The sequence below is a fragment of the Nansenia antarctica genome (genome assembly GCF_963989245.1).
Source record: "Nansenia antarctica genome assembly, chromosome: 7".
In the NCBI taxonomy this organism is placed as follows: Eukaryota; Metazoa; Chordata; class Actinopteri; order Argentiniformes; family Microstomatidae; genus Nansenia; species Nansenia antarctica.
The window spans coordinates 6968657-6994128 of record NC_137677.1 but is presented as its reverse complement, the minus strand read 5'-3'; the positions used below and the strand labels follow the sequence as shown (position 1 = coordinate 6994128).

Below are 25472 nucleotides of genomic sequence, written 5' to 3'. Positions count from 1 at the left end.
TTTTATTTATTGCTGTTGACAATGATGCTTCATGTCATGGAAAACCATTCTCTCAGAAGTCGAGTGTCTGTGTTGAGGTAAAATGATAAACTTTCCTTCAGGTTGGCATGTACAGTACTACATACATGCATGTAGGCTTGTTACAGACATGTAGAAGCACAAAGAAAAGCACACAGACACACGGACAGACACGCATGTTCTGTCATAAATATACCCACACAGGCAGACACACGCCATGCCAGAACTGTACAGTAGGAAGCAGTGCATGATGGGAAAACATCTTTCTTGTGCCAGCACGTGTTTATTTGATGTACTTTGCCAATTGTTGTCTTTTCTTGATTTTATTTTGATATTTTAGTATTATTTTCTATTTTTCAGAGGTTTGTGAATATTATAAATATTACTGATGATGTGTAGTGGTACAAAGTACTCGCATGAGAGAATTTTTTTATACTGAAGATGTTTCTAATTTTTTTTTTTATTCTGGTTGTTCTTATTGGAGATGGAGGATGGAGACTGCAGAATCGCTGCATTTCTGCTTCCAATAAAAATGTTAGAGAAAATATGAACTTCTGTGTCGCCATTGCTGTACATTACGCCACATATTATCAAGGTAACCATGGTTAAATATTAAATTTTGTTATAGGACATGAATAATAGACAGAAGTGAGGTAGGTTTGGGCCTGAGACAGGGAGATGGAGATTGGCAGTGTAGAAAATACACTGTGATTTTAGCACAGATAGGAAATCAGGTGTCAAAATCAATTGAAACAGGAAAGAAAATCCATATAGGCAATACAAACAACGTGCTAGCAGAAATAGGTTCCCATACACACAATTATACAGATGATTCTGCAAATGATCAAATCCACCAGCTCGACCAACATGAACTCACTGACTAACAAACCTATCCCGATGTCAGTAAGGCCCAACATTAAATCAATTCCATTTGAATTATTTGACATTAATTCTTAATACATACTTTTTACAGTATTTCCAGCATCCCTTTTATGGTACAGTACATTGTTACATGTTCAACTTATGTAGAAGATATTCTGCAGTGAAATAGACAGCATACCCATACTGAATAACAATCCAGTTTGATATTTGGACATGTTAGTTAGTCAGAGTCCGTGGTGTTAGTCTGAGAAAGCAAGGTTCATATCAAACCCTCTTCAAGAAGGAGATCTTGAGGGAGTCTGGAATGTCCAGCAGGTCGGCACGCAGGGGAGAGGGCGGCGTGTAGGCGAACGTAACGGGGAACACCCTCCGTACCTCCATCAGGAGCTGAGGAGGCTGACCGCCTGAACGCTCCTTCAGCAGACCCTGAGGAAGCAGACACACAGAAGAGATGACCACACGGTCTACCACACCCCACAGAACCCCAGGACAACCACACGACCACAGAGGCACAATTATGAGTGTTATCTAATCTAATCTAAGATAGGCATGGGACTTTGAAGAGCTCCACAGAGATATGTTCATAATCCCTGCTCCTACTGAGATGTTAAGGCGAGGTAAAATCCAAACCAAATATTTTTTTGGGTCACAAAAATATATGGCATATAGTCGTAATTGACATAGTGAAATGCATTGGGATCTTCAGCTCCTCAAGGCTAGTGGTAAGGTAGTGTCCAGTACTGTTTACCTGCACTGTGCGGATGAAATTGAGTGTGACCCTTTCCTCTAGGTCACTGTGAGGGGTGTACAGAGTCAGAATCTTCACAATCTGTGACACACACAGACAGACACACAGACAGACACAAACACAGTTCAGTAGAGTGAAACATTTGTCCTATCTAAAAAAAGAGGATATAATGCTCTAGATGAAAATCACTTTTCACATACACAAGAGAAACATACATATAATATGACATGATTGACATCTGTTGCCCAGGCTCCCAAACCACCCTCTTGTACAGTACATGGCTTAAAAAATGTAGTGAGAGCAGCCCCACCTGCTGGCTGGAGAGGACATCGCAGGTCTTAGCCAGGGCCTGTGCATCAGCGTCCGTCTTCTTGCCTACTTGCAGGAGCTGAGCTGCCTGGATGAGAGGCTCCAACGTGGCCACAGCGCCCCCTGCCTGCAGCCCGCGGCTCCGCAACCACTCCTCTAATAGGCTCACATTATACCTAGAGGAGAGGCGGGATAGAGCATTGGGATAGAGCATTGGGATAGAGCATTGGACTATATGAAGGGACCACGTCTGTTCTACTCTCGACATGTACCTGACACAGTATCAACACACACAAACATCTGACAAATCGCGGATAGCAGCTTTAGCTTTTCCTCCAATATTTTTGCCACCTTTCATTACTTTTTAAATGTGTGATTTGTAAGGCCTGTACTTTTTTGTGTGCGTGCGTGTGTGTGTGTGTGTGTGTGTGTGCATGCGTGGGACCATTTGTGTGAGAGCATTTGTGTGTGTGTGTGTGAGACCATTTGTGTGTGTGTGTGTGTGTGTGTGAGAGCATTTGTGTGTGCGTGTGTGTGAGACCATTTGTGTGAGAGCATTTGTGTGTGTGTGTGTGAGACCATTTGTGTGTGTGTGTGTGTGTGTGTGTGTGTGTGTGTGTGAGAGCATTTGTGTGTGTGTGTGTGTGTGTGTGTGTGTGGTTAGTATGGTATCCCTGCCCCTCCTCTGACCGTATCTGCAGGCCGCGGCTCCAGCTGCACATGTCCTTCCTGAGCAGCAGGCTGTTGAGGGCGGAGGCGGAGAGCAGGTGTGTGAGCTGTCTGAAGGCCTGCTCCACCAGGGAGGAGGGCAGGGCCTGGCGGGACAGGGCCGTGTGGAGGGCCGAGAGCTCCCTCAACACGGAGGCCATGGTGGGGGCGTCGGCCCTGTCCACCGCCCGGGGGTCAGACCCGGCACGCTTCCTCCCCATCTTCACCCCCAACCCGGACAGCCCAGGGATCAGCTCTGTCTCCAGCATGGCAGGCACTGGGGGGGGGGGGGGAGGGAGGAGGGAGGAGAGCGGAGAGGAGGGAGGAGAGGCGAGGGGAGAGGAGAGGGAAATTGGAGCAGGGTTCTTTTGAAATTTAAATTTTTATGTAACTAGAGATTTAAGAGTTTTATATTATGCCAAATGTAAAAGTGTATAATGTATGATATATTTTAATGTTTGATATTTGTAATTTAAGTATGTTTTATATGTTAAATGTATTTTATAATGTATGTTTTAAATGTGGACCCCACTAAAAGTAAAAAAAGCTCATGCCTATGGGTATAGCTAATGGGGATCCTTATAATATAACAATAACAATAAATAAACTATAAAAAATAAACAAATAGGAGGGTTGTGGCTTGGATCTTTGAGTGAATAAAGTTGCTTTAGATGACGTGTCAAATCATCATCATCAACATCAATGCATCATCCTGCATCTGTCATTCCTCTAGTGGTACCTACCTATCATGGGCTGGAGGCGACCCTCAGAGATGGACAGGAGCTGTTGGTAGGCCTGGATACAGAGGTCACTGACCGCCCGGCTGAGGTCACTGAGGTCAGAGGTCAACAGGACCAGCTCCTCGGAGCCCGGTCTCCCATCCTAGACCACGTGGAGCAGCACAACGTCAAGTATTTCTCTTCAGTCTGATGCAAATGCAATAACCGCTTCTGAACCTGTTTACAGTTTGATGCCGCCATGCGGTAATACAGTCCCTAGCAACCCAGAGTTTCCCCCCCCCCCTCCCCCTAACCAGGACATTTCCACCAGGAAAAAAAAAATGTGGGCACTATTATGAGGCCTCCGTTTTTTCTGGTCAGGTCATATAGTAGTTAGGGGAAACTCTGGACCCTTAGTCATGCCATAATAATGAGACATTTTTGGCATTTAGCAGACACCTTATTCCAAAGCAACTTACAATTAATACATTTGACTAAGCATGTGAATCATCAATCCACCAGTCGTAGCAGGAAGAGTAATCCAGCTCAGGCCCGGGGCCACTGATAGAAGGGAAAACCTTCTATCACCTTCTTCTAAACCTAGGTTTTATTTTTATTTTTATATAGACACTGGAGAAACAGAGAAACAGTACAAGGGGGTCAATATAAGTTTTTAGGGGACACAGTAGAGGGGAAAAGCGGGTGTCTTCAGGAGACGCAGTGCTGGGGGGCAGTAGATCTCTGGTACTGTCAGCTGAAGCCTCACCTGTCTGGGAGAGTGCTGTGTCAGGAGGTCTGTGAGGAGGCAGGCGTTCCTCAGCCACAGTGCCGTCATGTCCATGTCATTACAATGTTTCTGACAGGAGGGGAGAGAAGAACACACATCACATATGGATACAAACAAACAGCCCTGGAAGAATGCTGCGTGTGTGTCTGTCCATGAATGCTTGCACTCATCAGCGTGTGTGTGTGTGTGTGTGTGTGTGTGTGTGTGTGTGTGTGTCCGTGTGTGTGTGTGTACTGTTACGTCTGCACATTGGGTAAACAGTGATCTGCACATTGGGTGAACAGTGATGTTAGTGTCCGATTGCTCTGTGTTGTGGTGTTACGTCTGAGCGATGATATCCCTATATCTGTGATGGACTGCTCTGTCCTGATCCGTATATCTGTGATGGACTGCTCTGTCCTGATCTGAAAAATCTGTGATGGACTGCTCTGTCCTGATCTGTGATGGACTGCTCTGTCCTGATCTGTATATCTGTGATGGACTGCTCTGTCCTGATCTGCATATCTGTGATGGACTGCTCTGTCCTGACCTGTATATCTGTGATGGACTGCTCTGTCCTGACCTGTATATCTGGGATGGACTGCTCTGTCCTGATCTGTATATCTGGGATGGACTGCTCTGTCCTGATCTGTAGATCTGGGATGGACTGCTCTGTCCTGATCTGTAGATCTGTGATGGATTGCTCTGTCCTGATCTGTAGATCTGTGATGGACTGCTCTGTCCTGATCTGTATATCTGTGATGGACTGCTCTGTCCTGATCTGTATATCTGTGATGGACTGCTCTGTCCTGATCCGTATATCTGTGATGGACTGCTCTGTCCTGATCCGTATATCTGTGATGGACTGCTCTGTCCTGATCTGTATATCTGGGATGGACTGCTCTGTCCTGATCCGTATATCTGTGATGGACTGCTCTGTCCTGATCTGTATATCTGTGATGGACTGCTCTGTCCTGATCCGTATATCTGTGATGGACTGCTCTGTCCTGATCTGTATATCTGTGATGGATTGCTCTGTTCTTGCGCCCGTCCTTCAGTTAAAGACACGCTACGCTACGAGTGTGTCGTGCGTTCACGATTGCGAACCCAATGTGCACCTTCAGAGCCCCCTTCATGGCAGTGACCCCAGCACCGCAGAGGGAGCGGGCGCGGGTCTGGTCTCCGCCGCAGTCCGCCTGGCGCACACACAGGAACAACACACTGGCAGCCAGGCCAGGGGGCAGGGCCAGGGCAGTGTCTACACGCACATCTGAAACACACACACACACACACACACACACACACACACACAGCTAGGGTTAAGTCTGGAGCTAGGGTTAGGGCTGGAGCTAGGGTTAGGGCTGGAGCTAGGGTTAGGGCTGGAGCTAGGGTTAGGGCTGGAGCTAGGGTTAGGCTGCAGCTAGGGTTAGGGCTGGAGCTAGGGTTAAGGCTAGTCCATCTCTCTGTTATGCATCCCCTTCAAGATCCTCGAGCGTCTCATCTACGTCCGCATCGAACCAATTGTCGTCCCGCTGCTCCCACATGAGCAGGCCGGGTTCCGACGCGGGAGGTCGACCGTAGATCAAGTCACCCTTATGACTCAAGACATCGAGGATTGCTTTTCGGCAAAAAAGAAGGCCGGGCCGTCTTTATAGACCCGACGGCTGCCTACGATACCGTATGGCATCGCGGCCTCACCTGCAAGCTGCTCCGCCTGCTGCCGGACAGGCACATGGTCAGAATGATCATGGAGCTCATCCGTAAACGCAGCTTTACCCTCACCACCGGTTGCGGACAGCTAAGCAGGCTTCGACGCCTTAAGAACGGCGTCTCTCAGGGATCGGTCCTGGCCCCCCTCCTCTATAATATCTACACCTATGACCTGCCCAACACACTCTCGTGGAAGTACGCCTACGCAGACGACCTCGCAGTGGTGTAGCTGGAGCTAGGGTTAGGGTGCGTGCGAGGGGTTATATTCACTGGTTATATTCACTGACTGCAACAACAAACAGAGCGTCTAAACCACACAGCCAGCCGCTGAAATGAGAACGGCCTGAATTGTTGCTACATGAAAGCTTTCGGAGCAGCTGAAAAAAGTTGCTGTGTGTTTATTTGGATCATTCCGCTGCCGCGTCCTGACCTGTGATGAGGGTTTTCATCAGCTTGGCCTCGTCCCTCTTCCTGCACTCCATGAGGCCCGTCACCGTCCCCGTCCTGGGCTGGGCGGGAGCCGACTCCTCTGTGGACGGGGCTGGAGGTGGGCCTGGGAGGGGGGGGGGGGGGGGGGATGGGGGAGACAAGCTGTTTCAATATCATCAAAATCATCATCAAACGTTTTGTTGATGTGATGAATAAAATACTTTTTTTTATTTTCTCTTAATACCTCACACCGAAAAAGAGAGGCAGTGTGGTGATGTATCGCATACCAAAAATCAAAGATGGCGACAGAGGGTGTGTTCTGTGACAGACCTGTTTGTGCCAGCAGTCTCCTGAGTGTGACGGTGTGTCTCAGCTCCCTCAGCTCCGCCCTCAGCCGACGGCACTCCTGCTCCCGAGCCTCCACCTGCTCCCACGGGTCCTGAACACAACCCAGGGACCACAACCAAACGTCTGGAACCAGGACCTTCTTCAACCATGAAGGAACTCCAACTATTGTCTAAGTGGACTCCGTTACATTTGACATTTTGGACATTTTAGCAGACTTCCAAAAAAACACTTTCATCTAAGTGAGTGAATGTGTGGATACCGTTGTGTTGTGTGGATACCAACATGTGTTGGATACTGTTCCTCATTCCGTCCCGTGCGTTAACAACGAGGCAGCCCTCCGATGTCTACTCTCACCAGCCTCCCCTCCCCACGCAGCCTTTCACACAGCACCACCAGACAGTAGCCCAGACCACCCAGGTGTCGCCCACACTGTACCTGCTGCTCTGCATCGGAGGGGGGGTCAGAGGTCACCCCCCCACCCTGCCCCAGCCGCAGGGCAGCTAGCTCCGCCTCCCACTGAGAACGCTGGCCACGGAGCTGACCCTCCAGAAACCTGAGAGAGAGACGGAGAGAGGGAAGGAAATAGAGAGAGAGAGAGAGAGAGAGAGAGAGGGAGGGAGAGACAGAGAGAAATGGAGAGAGAGAGGTCATTCAGAGGGGTATGCAGACAGCAGATTCATATTGATATGAATAATATGATGAAAGCGTGACTGACTTGTTGGCCACGCGGACAGCGTCGTAGGCGTGTCCCAGGTCCTCTCCTCCCATCTTCATGGCTGTATGTTTGGCCACGCCCATGGTCTCCATCAGTGGGTCCTGAATACAGCAACACACATAGCACAGTCTCAGATAGACACACACACACAATACATCCTTGCGTACGCAAATGTTGTGGAGCATTGATTCTGTGACCAGGAGACATGGGGAGGCTAGTGGAGGTAGAAATCGGAGGACGGGCTCATTCACCGTGCTCAGGACGGTCCTCCGATTTCTACCTCCACCAGCCTCCCCTGCAAGAGACCCAAACCCGACACTATCCTAGTGAGCACCTATGAGTGTCTGGTCCAGAGGGGGTCTTACCATGGGGGTCTCAGTAGGCCAGAGGGGGGGTTACCATGGGGGTCTCAGTAGCCCAGAGGGGGTCTTACCATGGGGGTCTCAGTAGGCCAGAGGGGGTCTTACCAGGGGGGTCTCAGTAGGCCAGAGTCTTCTCTCCAGGGTCGGGGAGGGTGAAGGGAAGTTGGGGGGGCCGGAGAAGGCGGGCGTAACCGGGGACGGCAGGTCCAGGATCAGACTCTGAGCCGAGTCTGTCCGTCTGTGGCCCTTGGGGGGGTGCTGCTGCCACGGCAACACAAGTAAACAACAACACACTCGCTTAGCGACCGAGGGAGCAACTCCCTCTGCACTGTTACACAACATACTGTAGACCTCAGCGGAGGCCGGTGGAGGTAGGAATCAGAGGACGGGCTCGTTTGTGAGGCATGGAATGAGTTCAATGCGTTACAATGAGCCCCATCCTCCCATTTTTACCTCCGCCAGCCTCCTCTGCTCCAAACCACAGGTGAACAACAGCGAACAACAGTACAGCATGGAGAATGGACACACACAAGTGTTGCACATCAGTGTCAAAGGGATGTGTGTGTGTGTGTGTGTGTGTGTGTGTGTGTGTGTGTGTGTGTGTGTACCTCGGTGAGCAGACTCATCTCCCTCAGGTTGTCGTATCTCTGCTCCAGTCTGGTGAACTCTCTCAGCAGACCCTGGTACTTCCTCCTCTCCTCGTCCACCTCGGCCCTCAGACCCTCACTAGCCTGGGCCACCGCCTGACGCACACACTCTGGAGAGACACACACACACAGGCAGACACACACACACACACACACACACACACACACACGCAGCACGACCAATATGAAAACATACGTTGATCCGTTTCTATTCCATTTCAGGATGGTTGTTGTTTGCCGTATGGACCCCTACCCTCCTGAGCGTTCTCCTGCTCTAGTATACGAGCCGCCAGCTCCTCCTTCACCTTCCCCACGCTGTCCCTCTCCGTCTGTAAGGTCTGCACCTCCTGTGTAAGGGGAAGGAGGGAGAGAGAGGGAAAGAGAGAGAGAGAGAGAGAGAGACAGAGAGAGAGAGAGAGAGAAAGAGAGAGAGGGAGAGAGAGACTGTCCTTAAGTGTCCAATCAATCAAGTTTTCAAGTTTATTGTTACGTCACATTACACATTTCCCCTGTACTGTGTCCCCTAAAAACCTTCAAAAAGAAGGTGATAGAAGGTTTTTCCTTCTAACAATGGCCCCGGGCCTGAGCTAGATGACTCTTCCTGCTACCACTGGTGGATTGCTGATTCACATGCTTAGTCAAATGTATTGATTGTAAGTCGCTTTGGAATAAGGCGTCTGCTAAATGCCAAAAATGTAAAAATATTTAATGTAAGAGTAACATTTGTAGGCTTCAGTCAATCACTCGGATTCCCATTTCCACACCCAGTCTCTTCTCTGTGAGACACGTCACCACACTGCAGAACAACACAAGGACATTCTTTAATCCAGTCTGATCCAGCAGAGCGACAGGGCTGACCTGTGTGAGGCGTAGGACCTCCTGGGCGGCCCTCTCCTCTGTCCTCCTCCTCTCCTCCTCCTCCCTCTCTGTGGCCGTGTGGCCGGGGGGAGGCGGCTCCTGTTTCTGGCTCTCCAGCTTCACTAGCGCCCCCCGCAGGGCTTCTAGCTCCGCGCTGTGGGCCTCGCGCTCCGCACGGAGGGTCACTCTCAGAGCGCCGCTGTCCCTGGCCTGCACACACACACACACACACACACACACACACACACAGTTGTACAAACGTATACACACACACACACACACACAGTTGTACAAACGTATACACACACACACACACACACACACACACAGTTGTACAAACGTATACACACACACACAAACACACACACAGTTGTACAAACGTATACACACACACACACACACACACAGTTGTACCAACGTATACACACACACACACACACACACACACAGTTGTACAAACGTATACACACACACACACAATTTTGTGTGTAATTGTTTCATTTCAAATCCAAACTTTTGGAGTGTAGAGACAAGATTATTTTTAAAAATGCTTCATTACTTAGACAGTATATGTATGTACATGTCTGTGCCCTTACCTCCTGGTCGGCCCTGAGCTGTAGCATCATCAGTTTGACCTCCATGCCTTTGTTGAGCTCGCGGATCTTCTCCACCGAGCGGGCCTCCGCCTTCAGCTTCAGCAGCGCCCGCCTGGCCGCCCGCCGCCGCACGCAGCACTGGGTCAGCACCACCGCCGCCCTCACCCGCCGGTACCGACGCCGCGCCAGCCAGCCCCGCACCGCCGCCTGCAGACGCACCGCAGACCGCTCCTCCATCACCTGGGGGGAGAGAGAGAGAGAGAGAGAGGGGGAGAGAGAGAGAGAGGGGGGGGGGAGAGAGGGGAGAGGGGGAGAGAGAGGGGGGGGAGAGAGAGAGAGAGGGGGAGATAGAGAGAGAGAGAGGGGGAGAGAGAGAGAGGGGGAGAGAGAGAGAGAGAGAGAGAGGTGAAGATAGAGGATGGGAGGTGTGTGGAGGAACAGAACGGAATAGAATATAACTTTATTGTCCGTAGAACAAGACGGGACCTCGTCTTTCCCTTCATCTAATACAGGGATAGCGAGTCGGACTGGTGGTCGGACGGTCATGAGTTTCAAATCCTGCCTGGAACACCACCACTAGCGTGCCCTTGAGTAAGGCACTTAGCCCTAAATGACTCCAGGGAGACCGTCCCTGTAATCTCCAATTGTAAATCGCTTTGGATTAAAAGCGTCTGCTAAATGGGCAATTCATTAATGACATTTAATATAGTACAGGATCGCCCTACACATCCTAACACCCAGAGAGGGCAGACAGAGAGGGCAGACAGAGAGGGCAGACTCTAAGGCGGCCGTGGCGGTGGCGGTGTGCCAGTCTCCTCACCAGCCTGTGTTTGCGCCGGGCCAGCGTGCCCCTGGTGAAGGCCTGGATTGTGACGGTGGCCTCGCGGATCATGAGGAACATCTGTCGGATCGCCACCATGCGGTAGGTCTTCTGGATGACCAGGGCGGCCCGGGTGTAGCGCAGGGTGTGGGCCATCCTACGACACAGAGGCAGACACAGTCGCTTAACACTAGAACAGCCATGGGTGGGGTCATTTGACCCTATGAGTAAAAACCACATTTTTTGATATTTTTGCACTTGATCAAATTTCAGGACCCTCCTTTCATGACTTTTCATAGATATGCACGTTCTACCACACAGTATACTTACATTTTCAAAAACACATCAGGATAAGCTAGTATAACGTTTTTCTGTGTAGGAGGCATAGGATAGGATAGGATGGCAGATTCCCATTGTAAAAACTATGGTAATTTGATGCCCGAGGCGGCTCTTATAGTAGGTAAAAAAGGTGCGGGTGTTCTAGTGTTAAGCTCAGCTCAGTCTTAACAGGAGAGGACATCAGGGTCACAGCCTACAAACGCAAACAGAGGAGCAGGCAGTCGCTTATATGGCTAAAACCACGTAGACAGAACATGAATGAATGAATGAATGAATGGTCTTTATTGTCATTGCTACAGTACAGGTACCAAACAACGAAATTTAGGAGGGGTGGCTCCCCTGGTGTTAAGAAAGAAAAAAACAAAAAAACTTTTAAAAAAATCACAAGAAGGGAAGGAGCTGGTTTACATAAATAAAGGCTATGTACACTATCCACTATACTACACTGTACAGATAGACGACTAGGGTTGTCATATTGCACAATAGTGTTATTTCACATTTATTTAAAGTGTCGCAGTTTGCAGGCTTGAAATGTACATATTTGTGCCTCAGCACTACACCTGATTTTTTCAGTCCAGCAGCTGCCAACAATCCGTCCAGACTGTCCAGGGCCCAGAACCTAGGTCTTTGCTGTGTTCAGGGCCTGGACGGCCCTGTGGTAGAAGCTGTTCTTCAGTCTGTTTGTCCTTGCGGCCAAGGTCCTGAACCGCCTTTTCGAGGGCAGCCGGGTAAAGTGTTCGTACCCAGGGTGGGTTGGGTCCCTGGAGATCTTGGAGGCCTTCCTGAGACAGCGTGTGTTGTACAGCTCTTCCAGAGAGGGGAGGGGGGCGCCGGTGATCTTCTGTGCTGTTCTCACGACTCTCTGTAGCGCATTTCTCTCTGCGGTTGTGCAGCTGGAGAACCAGTTGCAGATGCCGTAGGTGAGGATGCTCTCCACTGCGCCGCGGTAGAAGGTCACCAGTATCTCCTGCTTGCTGTGTTCCTTCCTGAGGACTCTCAGGATGTATAGCCGCTGTTGTGCCTTCTTGATGGTGGCTTTTGTGTTGTCCTTCCAGGTCAGGTCATCCCGCATGTGCATCCCCAGGAATCGGAGGGTTGAGACTCTCTCCACGCTCTCTCCGTCGATGAGCAGGGGCTGGATCTCGGACTTTTTCCTCCTGAAGTCTACGATGATTTCCTGGGTCTTTGACTTGTTCAGCAGCAGGTTGTTAACCTTGCACAGCTTGCTCAGTTGCTCTACCTCATCCCTGTACAGGGCAGTAAGCTGGCCCTTCCGGTGTGTTCTCTCTATAATACTGTTATAGATATGGTATATATTCCTGTCGCTGTGTATGTTGTGAACAGCTAGTAATAAATGAAAAGTGTTGTCCAGCCAGAAGTACTCCTGGGGGGTATTCCATCAACGTGACTAAAGGAAAATCCAGGTTTAGGCTACTTTTGATGAAGTCTTGCAACTTAAATGATATAAATATGCCTTCTTGCGAAACTTCAAAATAAGCCTGGGTTTTTCCTCTAGTGATGTTGATGGAACACCCCCCTGACGCAGCCAGAGCAGTGTTGACCTGTCCTGTCTCACCGTCTGGCCAGGGCCCCTCTGGTGTATCTCTGGATGGTGAGCGAGGCCCAGCGGGTCCTGATGTACCGCCTGCGGCCCAGCCAGCCCCGGACCCAGCTCTGTATGATCACCCCGGCCGCGCGGAGCCTGTCGGCCCGCAGGCGCTCCAGCAGAGCCACCTGACCCGCCCGGAAGAACACCTTGGTCTTCCCGAAGCAGTACTGCTCCGGGTCCGGAATGAGCTCCGGCAGGGCCCGCCGGCACCCGGCCTGAACCTGCTCCCGGCTCTGAGGCCCCCCGCGCAGGAGGACCCGGTAACGGATGTTGAACTCTTCATACGTCCACCTGGAACATTCGGAGGAGGGAGGGGTAAAAGTCTGAAATGTTTTTATTTCAGAATAAAAGTCTGCAAAAAAATATTTCTGAATAAAAGTCTGAAAAAAAATATTTCTGAATAAAAGTCCCCCAAAGATATTTCAGAATAAAAGTCAGATTTTTTTTTTTCAGAATAAAAGTCTGAAAAAAAATATTGCAGAATAAAAGTCTGATTTTTTTTTCAGAATAAAGGTCCCCCAAAAAATATTTCAGAATAAAAGTCCCAAAACACTTCCCGAGCAGGGAAGACTGAGATATGTTGTCCCAGAGCAGAGTTGTTCAAAAGCGCATTGAATCACATTCTTGTGAGAAATGCGCTATACAAATCAAACTTGATTTGATTTGAAAACGCTTTAATCTGGATCAGAATGATGATTCGGATTCTTTTTTGCTATCCAGGATCAGATCGAGCTGGCTGATTTACCCAATACGACTCAATATCAGCCAGATAAGATCTTATCCTGGATAGCAAAAAAGAATCAGAATCATCATTCTAATCCAGATTAAAGGTTTTGAACAACTGGGCCCAGGAGCTTCATTCTACATGATGACTACCAGCTTGATTCTACATGATGACTATCAGTCATATGATAATGTTAGGATATGCCTGTCTCTATTTGAGAGTTTTCTGTCAACTGAGTGCTCAGCGGGGCGGTTAACTGGCTGTGTACCTGGATGGGTAACCAGCAGCGCTGATGCGGATGGTCTCCAGCACCCCGCACGCACGCAGCTGCTGGACGGCCCTCTTAGGGTCAAACCTGAGAGGAGAAAAATCTGTTAGGTCACACACACATCTCATCAGGCTATATATATATATGTTACGGTACATGTGGGAAGACGGTACATGTGGGAAAACTAGGGTTAGGGTTGGGTGCTAGGGTGCTAGGGTTAAGGTTAGGGTTAGGGTTAGGGATAGGATTAGGGTTGGGGTTAGACATGCCAGCATGTACCAAGTCGACGTAGCACCTAACCCTAACCCTAGTCTTCCCACATGTACTGTAACATATATACCTTTCGCTGAACAAACACCCCTCCTCCCGTACAATACACACACTCTGTTTAACACACTGCACACACACGCACACCTTTCATCACACAATGATGAATACATTACACTAATTGTTTAACATGCTGCACACGCAGACACGTCCCATCGCACAATGTTACACACACGGTTGACCTACTGCTCACACACGCACACACACAAGCACACACACACACGCGCGCACACACGCGCGCGCACACACACACACACACACACACACACACACACAGACACACACAGACACACACACCTCCTCCTTCCACACAATAAACAGGCTGTTTAAGACGTCTACTCAGATATACACAGACGTGGCTGCGTAGGGGGTTCACTTACATAAAAGGCTCTTTGAGGTCATTGGGCTTAATGCAGCGCACGTAGTGGGGGGTGGTGCTGTTCAGAGTCTCCATCAGCAGCTGCAGGGACTGACGGAACTACACACACACACACACACACACACACACACACACACACACACAGTAATGAATATACTAACTACTGCCATGTCCTTATTTGACAGACGTAAGAAGAAAACACAAACACATATCAGTGCGGGACACTGCTTCAGATGGGGGTGTGGTTCCCATGACAACGCCTGTTCTACTCCTTCTGTTTCTACGAGGCAGGCCCACTGTACTGTACCTGGAAGCTCACAGTGAGCTTGTGTTCCCTGTGGGACCTCTTCCCAGAGCGCAGGCTCCCATTAGCCAGAGAGGACTTTTCTCCTGATAAGGACATACTGCCCCCTGCTGGCTCCTGCTGGAACAGCTCTGCCACCAGCTCTGACTGAGAGAGAGAGAGAGAGAGAGAGAGAGAGAGAGAGAGAGAGAGAGAGAGAGAGAGAGAGAGAGACAGAGACAGAGAGAGAGAGGAAGGGAGAGAGAGGAAGGGAGGGAGAGAGAGAGAGCAAGAGAGAGGGATGGGTCACAGTAGTATAAGGTTTCTGATTCTGAGACAAGATTTGACACGAGAGGAGCTGCCGGACATAACTGACAAGATAGAACAGAAGATAAGAAGGATGCCAGAAATACAGTAATGGCTTTAACATGTCTATCAAAGAAGATAGAGGTATTTTCTTCAGAAATATTTCGGACATTTAGCCAGAATACATAAAGAAAGGACAATTCAAACATGGACCTCTGCAATACATAGGATAAAAGAGTTGATGGAGTGACTGTGTTTGTAGGCTGTGTGTTGTATGTGAATGTAACCTGTAATTGTTGTATTATTATGATTTTATGATATACCAAATATAGTGTAATGAAGAACTATGGGGGTGGGGGGGGGGGGGGTGGAAGGGATGTTATCGCCATGGGGGGGGGGGGTTACTCATGTGTTTCTAGTGGGGGGGGGGGGGGTAAGATAAGGGGGGGGGAATCAGGACAGACACTTATTTTGTTTGGTGTTATAATTGGTTTTCTTTCATGTGTACTGTTTTGTAATAACTCATTGATTACAAAAAAAGAGATATTTTGGACGTTCATTCAGACAGCAGGAAGGCAGAGACAGAGACCTGGTACCTGACTGGCTTTCAGAATGTTGATGGGCTCCTCGAAGACCGTGTCGCGATTCTTGTCTAAAAAACCGTCGCATTCATATTGCACCTGAGGAACAGCATTTTCAGTCGACTCAAATATTTTGACATGACCTCCAACACTCTGTGTGAACAAACTTTTTTTCCATCTCTTGTTTTGTGACTCGAGAGAGCCAGCTCACCGTGTCAGCGAAGTGGATGATGATGAAGGCTGTGTTGGACATGCGTGGTTTGCGGAAGTGGGGACTGGGGTTCTGACTCTGGTGCTGGTCGTACAGCTTCCGGGCCCAGCTCTCTATCGAACCTTTGGGCATCTGCATTAAGTGAATAGGGATGCATTTATTTCTGGATCAAATCTTATATCCAACAAAGGACTCTTTGGGTGTGACTTCCAAGTCCAATGCATTTCATCATGGCAATGTCTACTACTAGTAGGTCCAATCTTAGATGCTGTGTGTACATAAGACTATAAGACAAAAATATCACTTTGGCTTTAGGGGTGAATTTTTTCAATTGGCGGAAGTATTTTTCTCTTCCTGGCTCAGAGCGAGGTTATAGTTCTCCTGAGTATTTCCTGTCAAACACAATTAATCATATTCTATAACACATAACACAAACCAACCAGACACCAGGCACCGTGGTGGGGTCGCTATGGAAACCAGAGTGTGTTACTGACCCGACACTCTTCGTCGAGCAAGTCGAGCAGGCCCAGCTGCCCCTCAATCAGAGCGATGCACGGCTGGTTGTCACTGAACTCTATCCTGCTCCACGCCAGCTCCTCACGGACATACTCCTCCTGCTCCAACTGGAACACATGCTGGGGAGAGAAGGAGACCGGGGGGTGGGGGGGGGGCAGGGCAGGGGGTTGCCGAGGGGACACGAGGTGTCGACTGTACAGTACATTAACAAACACTCACGCACACACTCATTTACATTTACATTTTACACTCACACACGCACACACAGATGTATTCTTGGTGACTCACCCTATTGAATTGCTGCTGCAGTTTCTCATTGGCGTAATTTATGCAGAACTGTTCAAAACTATTTCTCTCAAAGGTCTCGAACCTGCCAAAGAGGAAGACACCAATCACGACCGAGGACCAGACTGTGTGTTACATTCAAGTCAGTCAACAACCTTAAAAAGGTAAAACAAAAGGTTAAAACATTTAAAAAGACAATAGTTAATGGAAAAAAAGACATTGATAGAAGTGTTTGCGTTTAATCATAACTGGTGCAAAACATGAAGGTTTTTAGCTTAGATTTAAATATTTTAAGGGTTTGGGCCTGTTTGATCTATAACTGTGTGTTGAACCAGTATCACAACAACACACCCGATGCCATCGACCCACTCACCCATAGATGTCCAGCACCCCGATGAAGGACTTGGGCTTCTCCCTCTGGGCACGCAGGGCGGAGTTGAGCCTGAGGACGGTCCAGGTGAACAGCTGACCGTACACGTGTTTGGCCAGGGCGTCCCGCGCCTCGCAGGCCTGCTGTCCCGGCATGGGCTTCACCAGGAGCTCGCCCCCTACTGCCAGCCTGCGGTGGCACAGCCAGTGGGCCATCTGAGGCCCGTCCACACCCAGCAGCTTGGAGAACACCGCCAGGGAGCGGTCCTCCGTCTGCAGAGTGCACGCACGCGCACACACACAGACACAGACACAGACAGACACAGACACAGACACAGACACAGACACACGCACACACACACACACACACACACACAGAAAGATGACCCTGTGCCCTCACTGCCCTGTCTACATAGAATCAGAAAATGCTTGTGGCATACGACTCCGATCATTCTCATGACTCTAAATGTGAATATGTCTTTCAGAACACTTTGAATTTCAAAGAAAGTCAACCGAATCTCACATCGATGTAGCTGCGATCGCCCCCTCTCCCACTGGCCTGGATGTTGACGTTACCCAGGTGGAGAACAGCCGCCAATATCCTGTAGAGCTCCATCTGTTGGTCACCTGGCACACCTGCAGGTTGAAAACAGCAGCCAGGTAAACCTAGCTGGTAGTACACACACACACACACACACACACACACACACACACACACACACACACACACACACACACACACACACATACAGTACAGTAGCTATGCGTGTGTGTGACTACAGATGTTGTACCCAGTATGGTGAAGGCGTTGCGGGTGCGCTCCAGGTCGGCAGCGTCGTCAGTGCCAGGGATCTGGCTGTCTCCTCCTTGGCTGGTGTAGCGGAACCGCTCAGGTGCATCTGAAGACACACATGTCACAACACTCCGATTAGCATACACTGAATTGTCATACATTGTCATTCAGTCATTCCCTGTAGTTGCTGTAATGTCAGTGACAGCTCTCTCTCTCGCGTGCATGTGTGTGTGTGTGTGTGTGTGTGTGTGTGTGTCTCTGTGTGTGTGTGTGTGTGTGTGTGTGTGTCTGTGTGTGTGTGTGTGTGTGTGTGTGTGTGTGTGCAGTCCATTCTCACCTAGTTTGAGGACCCTCATCTCTGGCAGATCTCTGGAAGCACACAGCTGGTAGAAGATGTGATAGTTCCTCTCCAAAGACGCCTTTACATTCAAATTCAAATTCAAACTCATGTTTATGTTGAGAAATATATACCATACAATCTCACTATCGCTCTAACTTTATATTACAAAGCAAATGTAATCAAACCCCTGAATACTTACAGTCACATGCTGAAACTAATTAAAAAGGATGCATTGTACGACTGTATAGAATTTGAACTTTTGTGAATACAAATCAATTATGACCACATATAATTTTATGTTTTAGATACAGCAATCTACGACAGGCACCTGGAAGACGACCCTGGACTTTTCCAACAGGTAGGTCCTCATGTTCGCACCGATGATGTCACCCTTCTTCCCGAAGCCGATTTCAATGTACTTCCCAAAGCGACTGCTGTTGTCATTGCGAGTGGTTTTGGCGTTCCCAATGGACTGAGGAGAGGAGATACCCATAATGACATGCACAGACCTTCATAACCAATATAAATAAATACAAACATATAATATGATAAGTTTATGAAAGTGATGCGGTATTCTTTTTTTTTTTAAGGTTATTTTTTTCAGAGTGGGGCAGTCCCACTCATATTTTTCATTTTATTGGATAGAGATAGTGAAGATAGACAGGAAAGTAAGGAGGAGAGGGCATGTCAGCAGGGCATGGGCCGGATTCGAACCCATGCCGACATGGGCACATGTGCGCACTGTAGACCATGGTGCTAGACCACTGGACCACCCCCAGGCCACAGTGATACGGTATTCTTCCATTGAAAAGTACAATGTACAACAGTACTCCTTCGAAAGGAGAATGTGGATTTCCCCCCCAATATCACTCTGTCAAACAAACATACTAGTTGCTATGGGAACATCCCCCACACACCCACGTCACAGTACCTCCATGATGGGGTTGGAGGCCAGAACTCTCTCCTCCACACTGGTTTGTTGGGACGCACCGCCCACCACAGCGAAGTAGCGCATGGTGAACTTGGCTGACACGGTCTTCCCCGCCCCCGACTCCCCGCTGATGATGATGGACTGGTTTCTCTCCTGCCTACACACACAGGTCGTGACGTTAGAATTATAAGGTTCTATCTCCGTTTTTGGTAAAAATGTAGTTTTTTACATAATCTGATCCATTAGGTGTTTATTAATGCCTGTGTGGTGTTATTTTTAAAATGTTGACATTTTTGAGTTAGTAATTCATAAAATACTAAGGTTCCATCTCATAAAACATAATGGAATGAAAAAACTTTGACGCTCAATATCTCTGAACTACCCTAAACGGAGATAGAACCTTATCATTCTAAGCTCACAAGATAACAACCTATCTATGCTATCCAGTCTGTACCAGGTCCTGTGGTCAATTTCGCCTCACGGTTTAATAATATACAGTATGTCATAATAATAATATATGCCATTTAGCTGACGCTTTTATCCAAAGATACTTTACATTGCAGTGAGTACATATTTCAGTCTAAATGGTTCCATAAGTCAAAAAGTCACACTGACACAATTGACACTATTGTGTCATTATCAAATCAAACCAGGGTCGCTGAACCACTGACAGGACTGCATCATGCTGTGTAACAAAGTAATAAAGTGGGGAGCAAAGAGGAGAATGACCCCATCATCCCTTGACCCTTGACCCTTGACCTCTGACCTGGTCATGGTGCGGTAGGCCTCTTCCGCCACAGAGAAGATGTGAGGCTCCATGTCCGCCATGTCCTGGCCGCTGTACGCGTCGATCACCTCCTCTCCGTAGATGGGCAGCTGGTCATACGGGTTGATGGCCACTAACACTATCCCTGCAGACAGGAAGTGGAGGTGATGGCATCAAGAAGTGGCAAGAACTTTTAGGACCACATCCTGTAACCAACACTCCTGTAACAACCAGGATATTTAGCCAGGAAATGTGAGACTGTCTGTGAGACTAACCTGGATGACAATGAGTGTCTTGCTGAACTTAACAATGTTAGCTATTCTATCAAGAGTGTTTATGCTATCTGAAACATATGATAGTATTCCACTACTCTAACCCTAGCTCCAACCCTAACCCTAGCTCCAACCCTAGCCCTAGCTCCTACCCTAACCCTAGCTCCAACTCTAACCCTAGCTCCAACCCTAACCCTAGCTGCAACCCTGACCCTAGCTCCAACCCCAATCCTAGCTCCAACCCTAGCCCTAGCTCCAACCCTAGCCCTAGCTCCAACCCTAGCCCTAGCTCCAACCCCAACCCTAGTTCCAACCCTAGCCCTAGCTCCAACCCTAACCCTAGCTCCAAACCTAGCCCTAGCTCCAACCCTAGCCCTAGCTCCAACCCCAACCTTAGCTCCAGCCCTAACCCTAGCTCCAGCCCTAGCCCTAGCTCCAACCCTAGCCCTAGCTCCAACCCTAGCCCTAGCTCCAACCCTAGCCCTAGCTCCAACCCCAACCCTAGTTCCAACCCTAGCCCTAGCTCCAACCCTAACCCTAGCTCCAACCCTAATCCTAGCTCTAGCCCTAACACTAACTGTAGCCCTAACCCTTACTCTAACTCTAACCCTAGCTCTAGCCCTAACCCTAACCCTAACTCTAACCCCGGCCCTAACCCGGAGGCCAAGTCCCTGTGAACTTTACACCTAGTAAAAATGGGTTTATGAAGTCATCCTCATAAAAGCAGGAGCACGCAGGAGCTGGCCGTTGTTAAGGAAACGATTAAAGACAGAGATCCCACCCCTCTATTCACCTCTGTCTTCCTCAGTCTCTCTTTCTCACTCCCTACATTCTCTCTCACTTTCTCTCTCTAACCCTCCCTCTGTTCCAAACGTAAAGTCCAATACGCCTCAGCCAAGTTTAAAATCCGAGGGTTTTGGTTTATTTGTTTATTTAAACGGATCCCCATTAGTCATCACCATAGTGAGGACTGTTCTTCCTGGGGTCCACATGAAAGACAGACAGTCAAACATAACAAAATCAATCAATAAAGGAATAATTAGTGAACAGCATTCACTCAGAAAAATGAAATAAATATAATATAGAATATAGATAACAGAATTAAAATAAAATACAAGTAGCAAAGTAGTATACAAAATAAAAAAGCTCACACCAAAACTATAGTTTTATCGTCAGTGCAAAAGTCAAACTGGGCTAAATCTTAATTTCTTTCAGTTTCTTTTTGAATCTGGATTTATTTCCAATAAGAGTCAGATATTGAGGGAGTCTATTCCAGTATACCACAGCTCTACATAAAATCATAATCATAAAATCCGTAGTGCATTTGTTCTATCGAGGCCTTGGTAGGGTGAAACGACAGCTTGAGGCCTGTCTGGTATCATAGGTGTCTGTCATTGGTAGTTAGTAACTGTGAAAACAGGCTACGGAGTTTATGTAAGGTACAGATGTTCTTTAAGTACAGAATAATGCTACATGCCAGGCTTTCATCTACCATCATCCATACAGCCTTGTATGCATTACATTCACATTACTTCTGATTGAGCATCGAAGTGCGAGGCGTGCAGCTCTTTTGAGTTTAGCTAGTTGATGTTTTGATGCACTAGACCAGATAGTCAGGCAGTAGTCAAAATGCGATAAGACTAGAGATTGTATAACTAATATGATTGTTGTATCCGTCAAAAAACAAGCACCTCTTCTGATGTTGGAGATCCCTCTACTCATTTCCCTCCCTATATTATTGATATGAGTTGACCATGATAATGTTCTATCAATAGTGACACCCAACAACTTCTTCTTCGACGGCTTCTTCAACCTGCTCAATATCAGCACCTTGCAAGGCGAGGAGAGGCGCAACACGTGATCTGACCTAAGAGCATGTTTGGAGCCCAGCACCATACATTTAGTTTTAGCAACATTCAACTTCAACTTGTTCTCAATGACCCATTCAGAAACCAGCATTAACTCCTGCTGCAGAATTTCATTGACTTGCTCAGTGCTCTTTGCTGATACATAGATAGTTGTATCAACCGCGTACATATGGCATGTCATTTACAAAAATAGAGTAGAGAATAGGCCCTAGGCAGCTTCCTTGGGGGACCCCACACTGAACTGTTTTGATATTGGAAAGAGCACCGTTAAACGTCGGTGCTGAGCATTCCAAGACAATATAATAGCAAAACCACCTCCCTCTGTCTCCTTTTCTCTCTCCCTCTTCCCCCTGCAGTCACCCTTTTCACTCCATCTCTCTCCCTAACTCTCCCTCTCATTCTCCCCCCTCTACATCCACCCCTCTCGTACTCTCTCCCTCCCTACATCTTTCTTTCTCGCTCTTTCCCCTGTTTCTCCATCTCTCTCTCTCTCTTTGTCTCCCTCCTTCTCTCCATTTCTTACCACAGTAGGTATAAATGCTGCTGTAGTCCAGGAAGCGTACCCTCAGGTTGTGCAGGACAGCAGGCTCGTGGAGGAAGCTGAGGGCGGTGAGGTCGTTCTCCCCCTCCAGGATGTCAGGGTTCCCCAGGGGAGGGAGGCCAGCAGGAGAGGCTGCTGGGTACTGCACCTCCTATCAGAGAGGAGAGGGGGAGAGGAGCGCAGGGGCATGTTAGAGATAGCGCCATGACACTATAATAATAATAATAATAACTTTAATTTCTATAGCGCCTTTCAAAAAACCCAAGGACGCTTTACAAATCTAAAGGGAAATGGTCAGACAGACAAAACAGAAAACAAACAAAGCAAAACTGAAACATTGACTAGGGGCCAAAGGCCTTGGTGAACAGATGGGATTTAAGGGCTAATTTGAAGGAGTCCAGGGTGGGGGCGTTGCGGATCACTATGGGGAGAGAGTTCCAGAGAGTAGGTGCGACCACGCTGAAGGCTATGTCCCCAAAGGTCCGTAGGGATAGTTATGATATTTGTAAATGTTCAATGGAATGTACTGTATAGTGTCATGTGTGTTGCACAAATCAAGTTGTTATCAAATCAAGAAGTCCAATAGAATACAATTCTAGAATATATATATGTATATATATTACATTATATATCAAATTAGCTAGTATATATATTATTAGTCTTGACAATATGTGTGTGTGTGTGTGTGTGTGTGTGTGTGTGTGTGTGTGTGTGTGTGTGTGTGTGTGTGTGTGTGTGTGTGTGTGTGTGTGTGTGTGCGTGTGTGTGTGTGTGTGTGTGTGTATGTGTGTCACCCTGCCATCGCTGAGCTGCAGCAGTAGATGCTCGTCTCCTGGGCTGTAGTCCTGCAGCAGTCGGGCTGATATCCATACTGCCTCTGGGTCAGGCACCCACACACTCCCACCCTGAAACAACAATACATTTTACCACACAGTAGGAGCTGAATCCACGGAATGGGATGTCACGTGACACATGTTATGTTAATCTTCTAAAAGCTTTCCTCAGTGAAGCTGGAACCATATATACTGAAAAATATATCCTGAAAAAGGTATGCACTCACTGCAATATAAGTCCCTTTGGTTAAAAGCATCTGCCAAATGGCATATATTATATATTACAAGCCATGAACTGAAGAGGCGTGTGCGTGTGTGGGAGAGAGGGAGAGAGAGAACGAGGAAGAAAGAAAAGAGAGAGACAGACAGACAGACACAGGGGGTTTCCAGCACGTTAGGCCTAATGGCCAACACCCTTGACTGTATCAGTTTCACAGCAGGTGAAAAGACTCATCAGCCTGTAGTAGACCAACAGCTGTAGAGCAGACTTCCACAAGGATATGTTTTATATTACATTATACATTATGACAGCTCAACAGCTCACAGTTTGTCCCAGCTTGTCCACCTGTTACTGCCGGTATTGCCCCACCCAAGCAAGACATTTGTCACCCATCAGCATAAAACACTACTAAAATGGCGTTAACAATTAACATCAGTCATCCCTCTGTCCCTATCTTTTCTCCCAGCTGGGATTAGCCATTATCTTTCTCTTCCAATCATGACAGCAAGATAACCCAGTCATGATAGAACTCTCTGGGCTCAACACTCTAGAGCTTTTGGTGTGTCCTGGTGTTCATCATTTTTAAGCACTCTGTGTTCACTATGTGCATTTAAAGAACAATGTACGTACAGTACATGTCTGTCATTGTATGATTTTCTTGTGACGCGTGGCTAAGGCAAAGACTTCAGCAGGAGAAGTGGGAGATGATTGATAAACAATTCTGGTTTTCTTCATTTCCATTCATTCGATTATTTGTTTTATTTAATACACAGTTTGTATGGGTTCTAGCATAAATATAAAACCTGCAAAGACGTACAATTATAGAACGAGGAAATGCCTGAAATGCATAAATTGAATGAATGAATGAATGAATCGTTTAATGACCACACAACCTAGGTCGGTGGAATTTGTTTTCGGTACAGGTGGAAAAGCTCAATACAGCAGTGTCAATTACATCAAACATACACACATTACACACATTGCACATGACTATCACAATGGACATGTCCACACAACCACAAGACAAGAACCATGCAATTTAGCAGACAATATCATAGTAGACAAATATAACACAACCACTTATTGTAAACTGAGTAAATCTCATTTTCAATGGACCATCCCCATCGAAGAAGCCTTCTAGTCTAGGTTTAGGCTTAATCTGCGGGTTTGGTTTTAAAATATCTAGAAGACACAATCAATGAAGCATGAAATCAGATGCAAGAAATCAGCATAGCTACAGGTCGAGACATAATCCTTACCTTGGTGTACAACTCAATAGTTGCCATCATAACCAAATAAGCCTTTTTTCAGATTTGCACTCTCGCCTGTAACAAACTTCAAATGAGAAGGGGTGTCGGGGGTCTCCTAAATGACTCCAAAAGGGGGATCCTCTCTGAGACGACTGGTGTCCTCTTCCCCTCTCACTCTGCTGAAGAGTGAAAGTGTCCGTGTGCACTTTGTTCAGTTACATAGGGTCATGAACACTCATGGCGGGCAGGTTAACTGTTAATCTCCAGGGATGTATAAGATCTCTCTCTCTCTCTCTCTCTCTCTCTCTCTCTCTCTCTCTCTCTCTCTCTCTCTCTCTCTCTCTCTCTCTTCCATAAACTCAGGCTGGAATTCAAGACTTGCAGATAATCGTGAGCTTAGAATGATAAGGTTCTATCTCCGTTTAGGGCAGTTCAGAGATATTGAGCGTCAAAGTTTTTACATTCCATTATGTTTTGTGAGATGGAACCTTTGTATTGTATTCATTTCTAACAAAAAAATGTCAACATTTTAAAAATAACACCACACAGGCATTAATAAACACCTAATGGATCAGATTATGTAAAAAACTAAATCTTGACCAAAAATGGAGATAGAACCTTATAATTCTAACATCACGGCTTGTAATAACCCATCTGCAATTAATGACTTTCAATAGGACGATCAACTCAAGCTTGGCTGAACAAAATCAACGGACACAGAACCCCCCAAAAATAGGTGCGTGTAAGTAAAAGAAGCAGTGCTCCAGTTGACATACAGATACATTTTTATTAAGTAACACAATCAAATTCAGTTCAGCAGTCAGCC

General features: G+C 47.5%; 1 protein-coding gene across 1 annotated transcript; it reads right to left on the bottom strand.

Moving 5' to 3' along the window:
• Positions 1–1164: 1164 nt before the first annotated feature.
• LOC308161960 (unconventional myosin-Va) lies at positions 1165–24685 on the bottom strand (the record flags this gene model as incomplete). Its single annotated transcript, XM_080536041.1, has 35 exons — positions 1165–1326; positions 1649–1729; positions 1959–2133; positions 2648–2942; positions 3409–3547; positions 4151–4240; positions 5269–5420; positions 6291–6413; positions 6620–6728; positions 7073–7190; positions 7353–7453; positions 7820–7972; positions 8323–8471; positions 8615–8708; positions 9220–9429; positions 9816–10055; positions 10636–10792; positions 12551–12874; positions 13576–13662; positions 14283–14380; positions 14589–14732; positions 15467–15550; positions 15663–15794; positions 16157–16297; positions 16467–16548; positions 16837–17105; positions 17356–17468; positions 17624–17731; positions 17963–18044; positions 18294–18437; positions 18897–19053; positions 19663–19807; positions 22326–22494; positions 23138–23248; positions 24656–24685. The coding sequence occupies 35 exons, from the start codon at positions 24683–24685 to the stop codon at positions 1165–1167; spliced, it is 4968 nt and encodes a 1655-aa protein (XP_080392167.1).
• Positions 24686–25472: the final 787 nt, after the last annotated feature.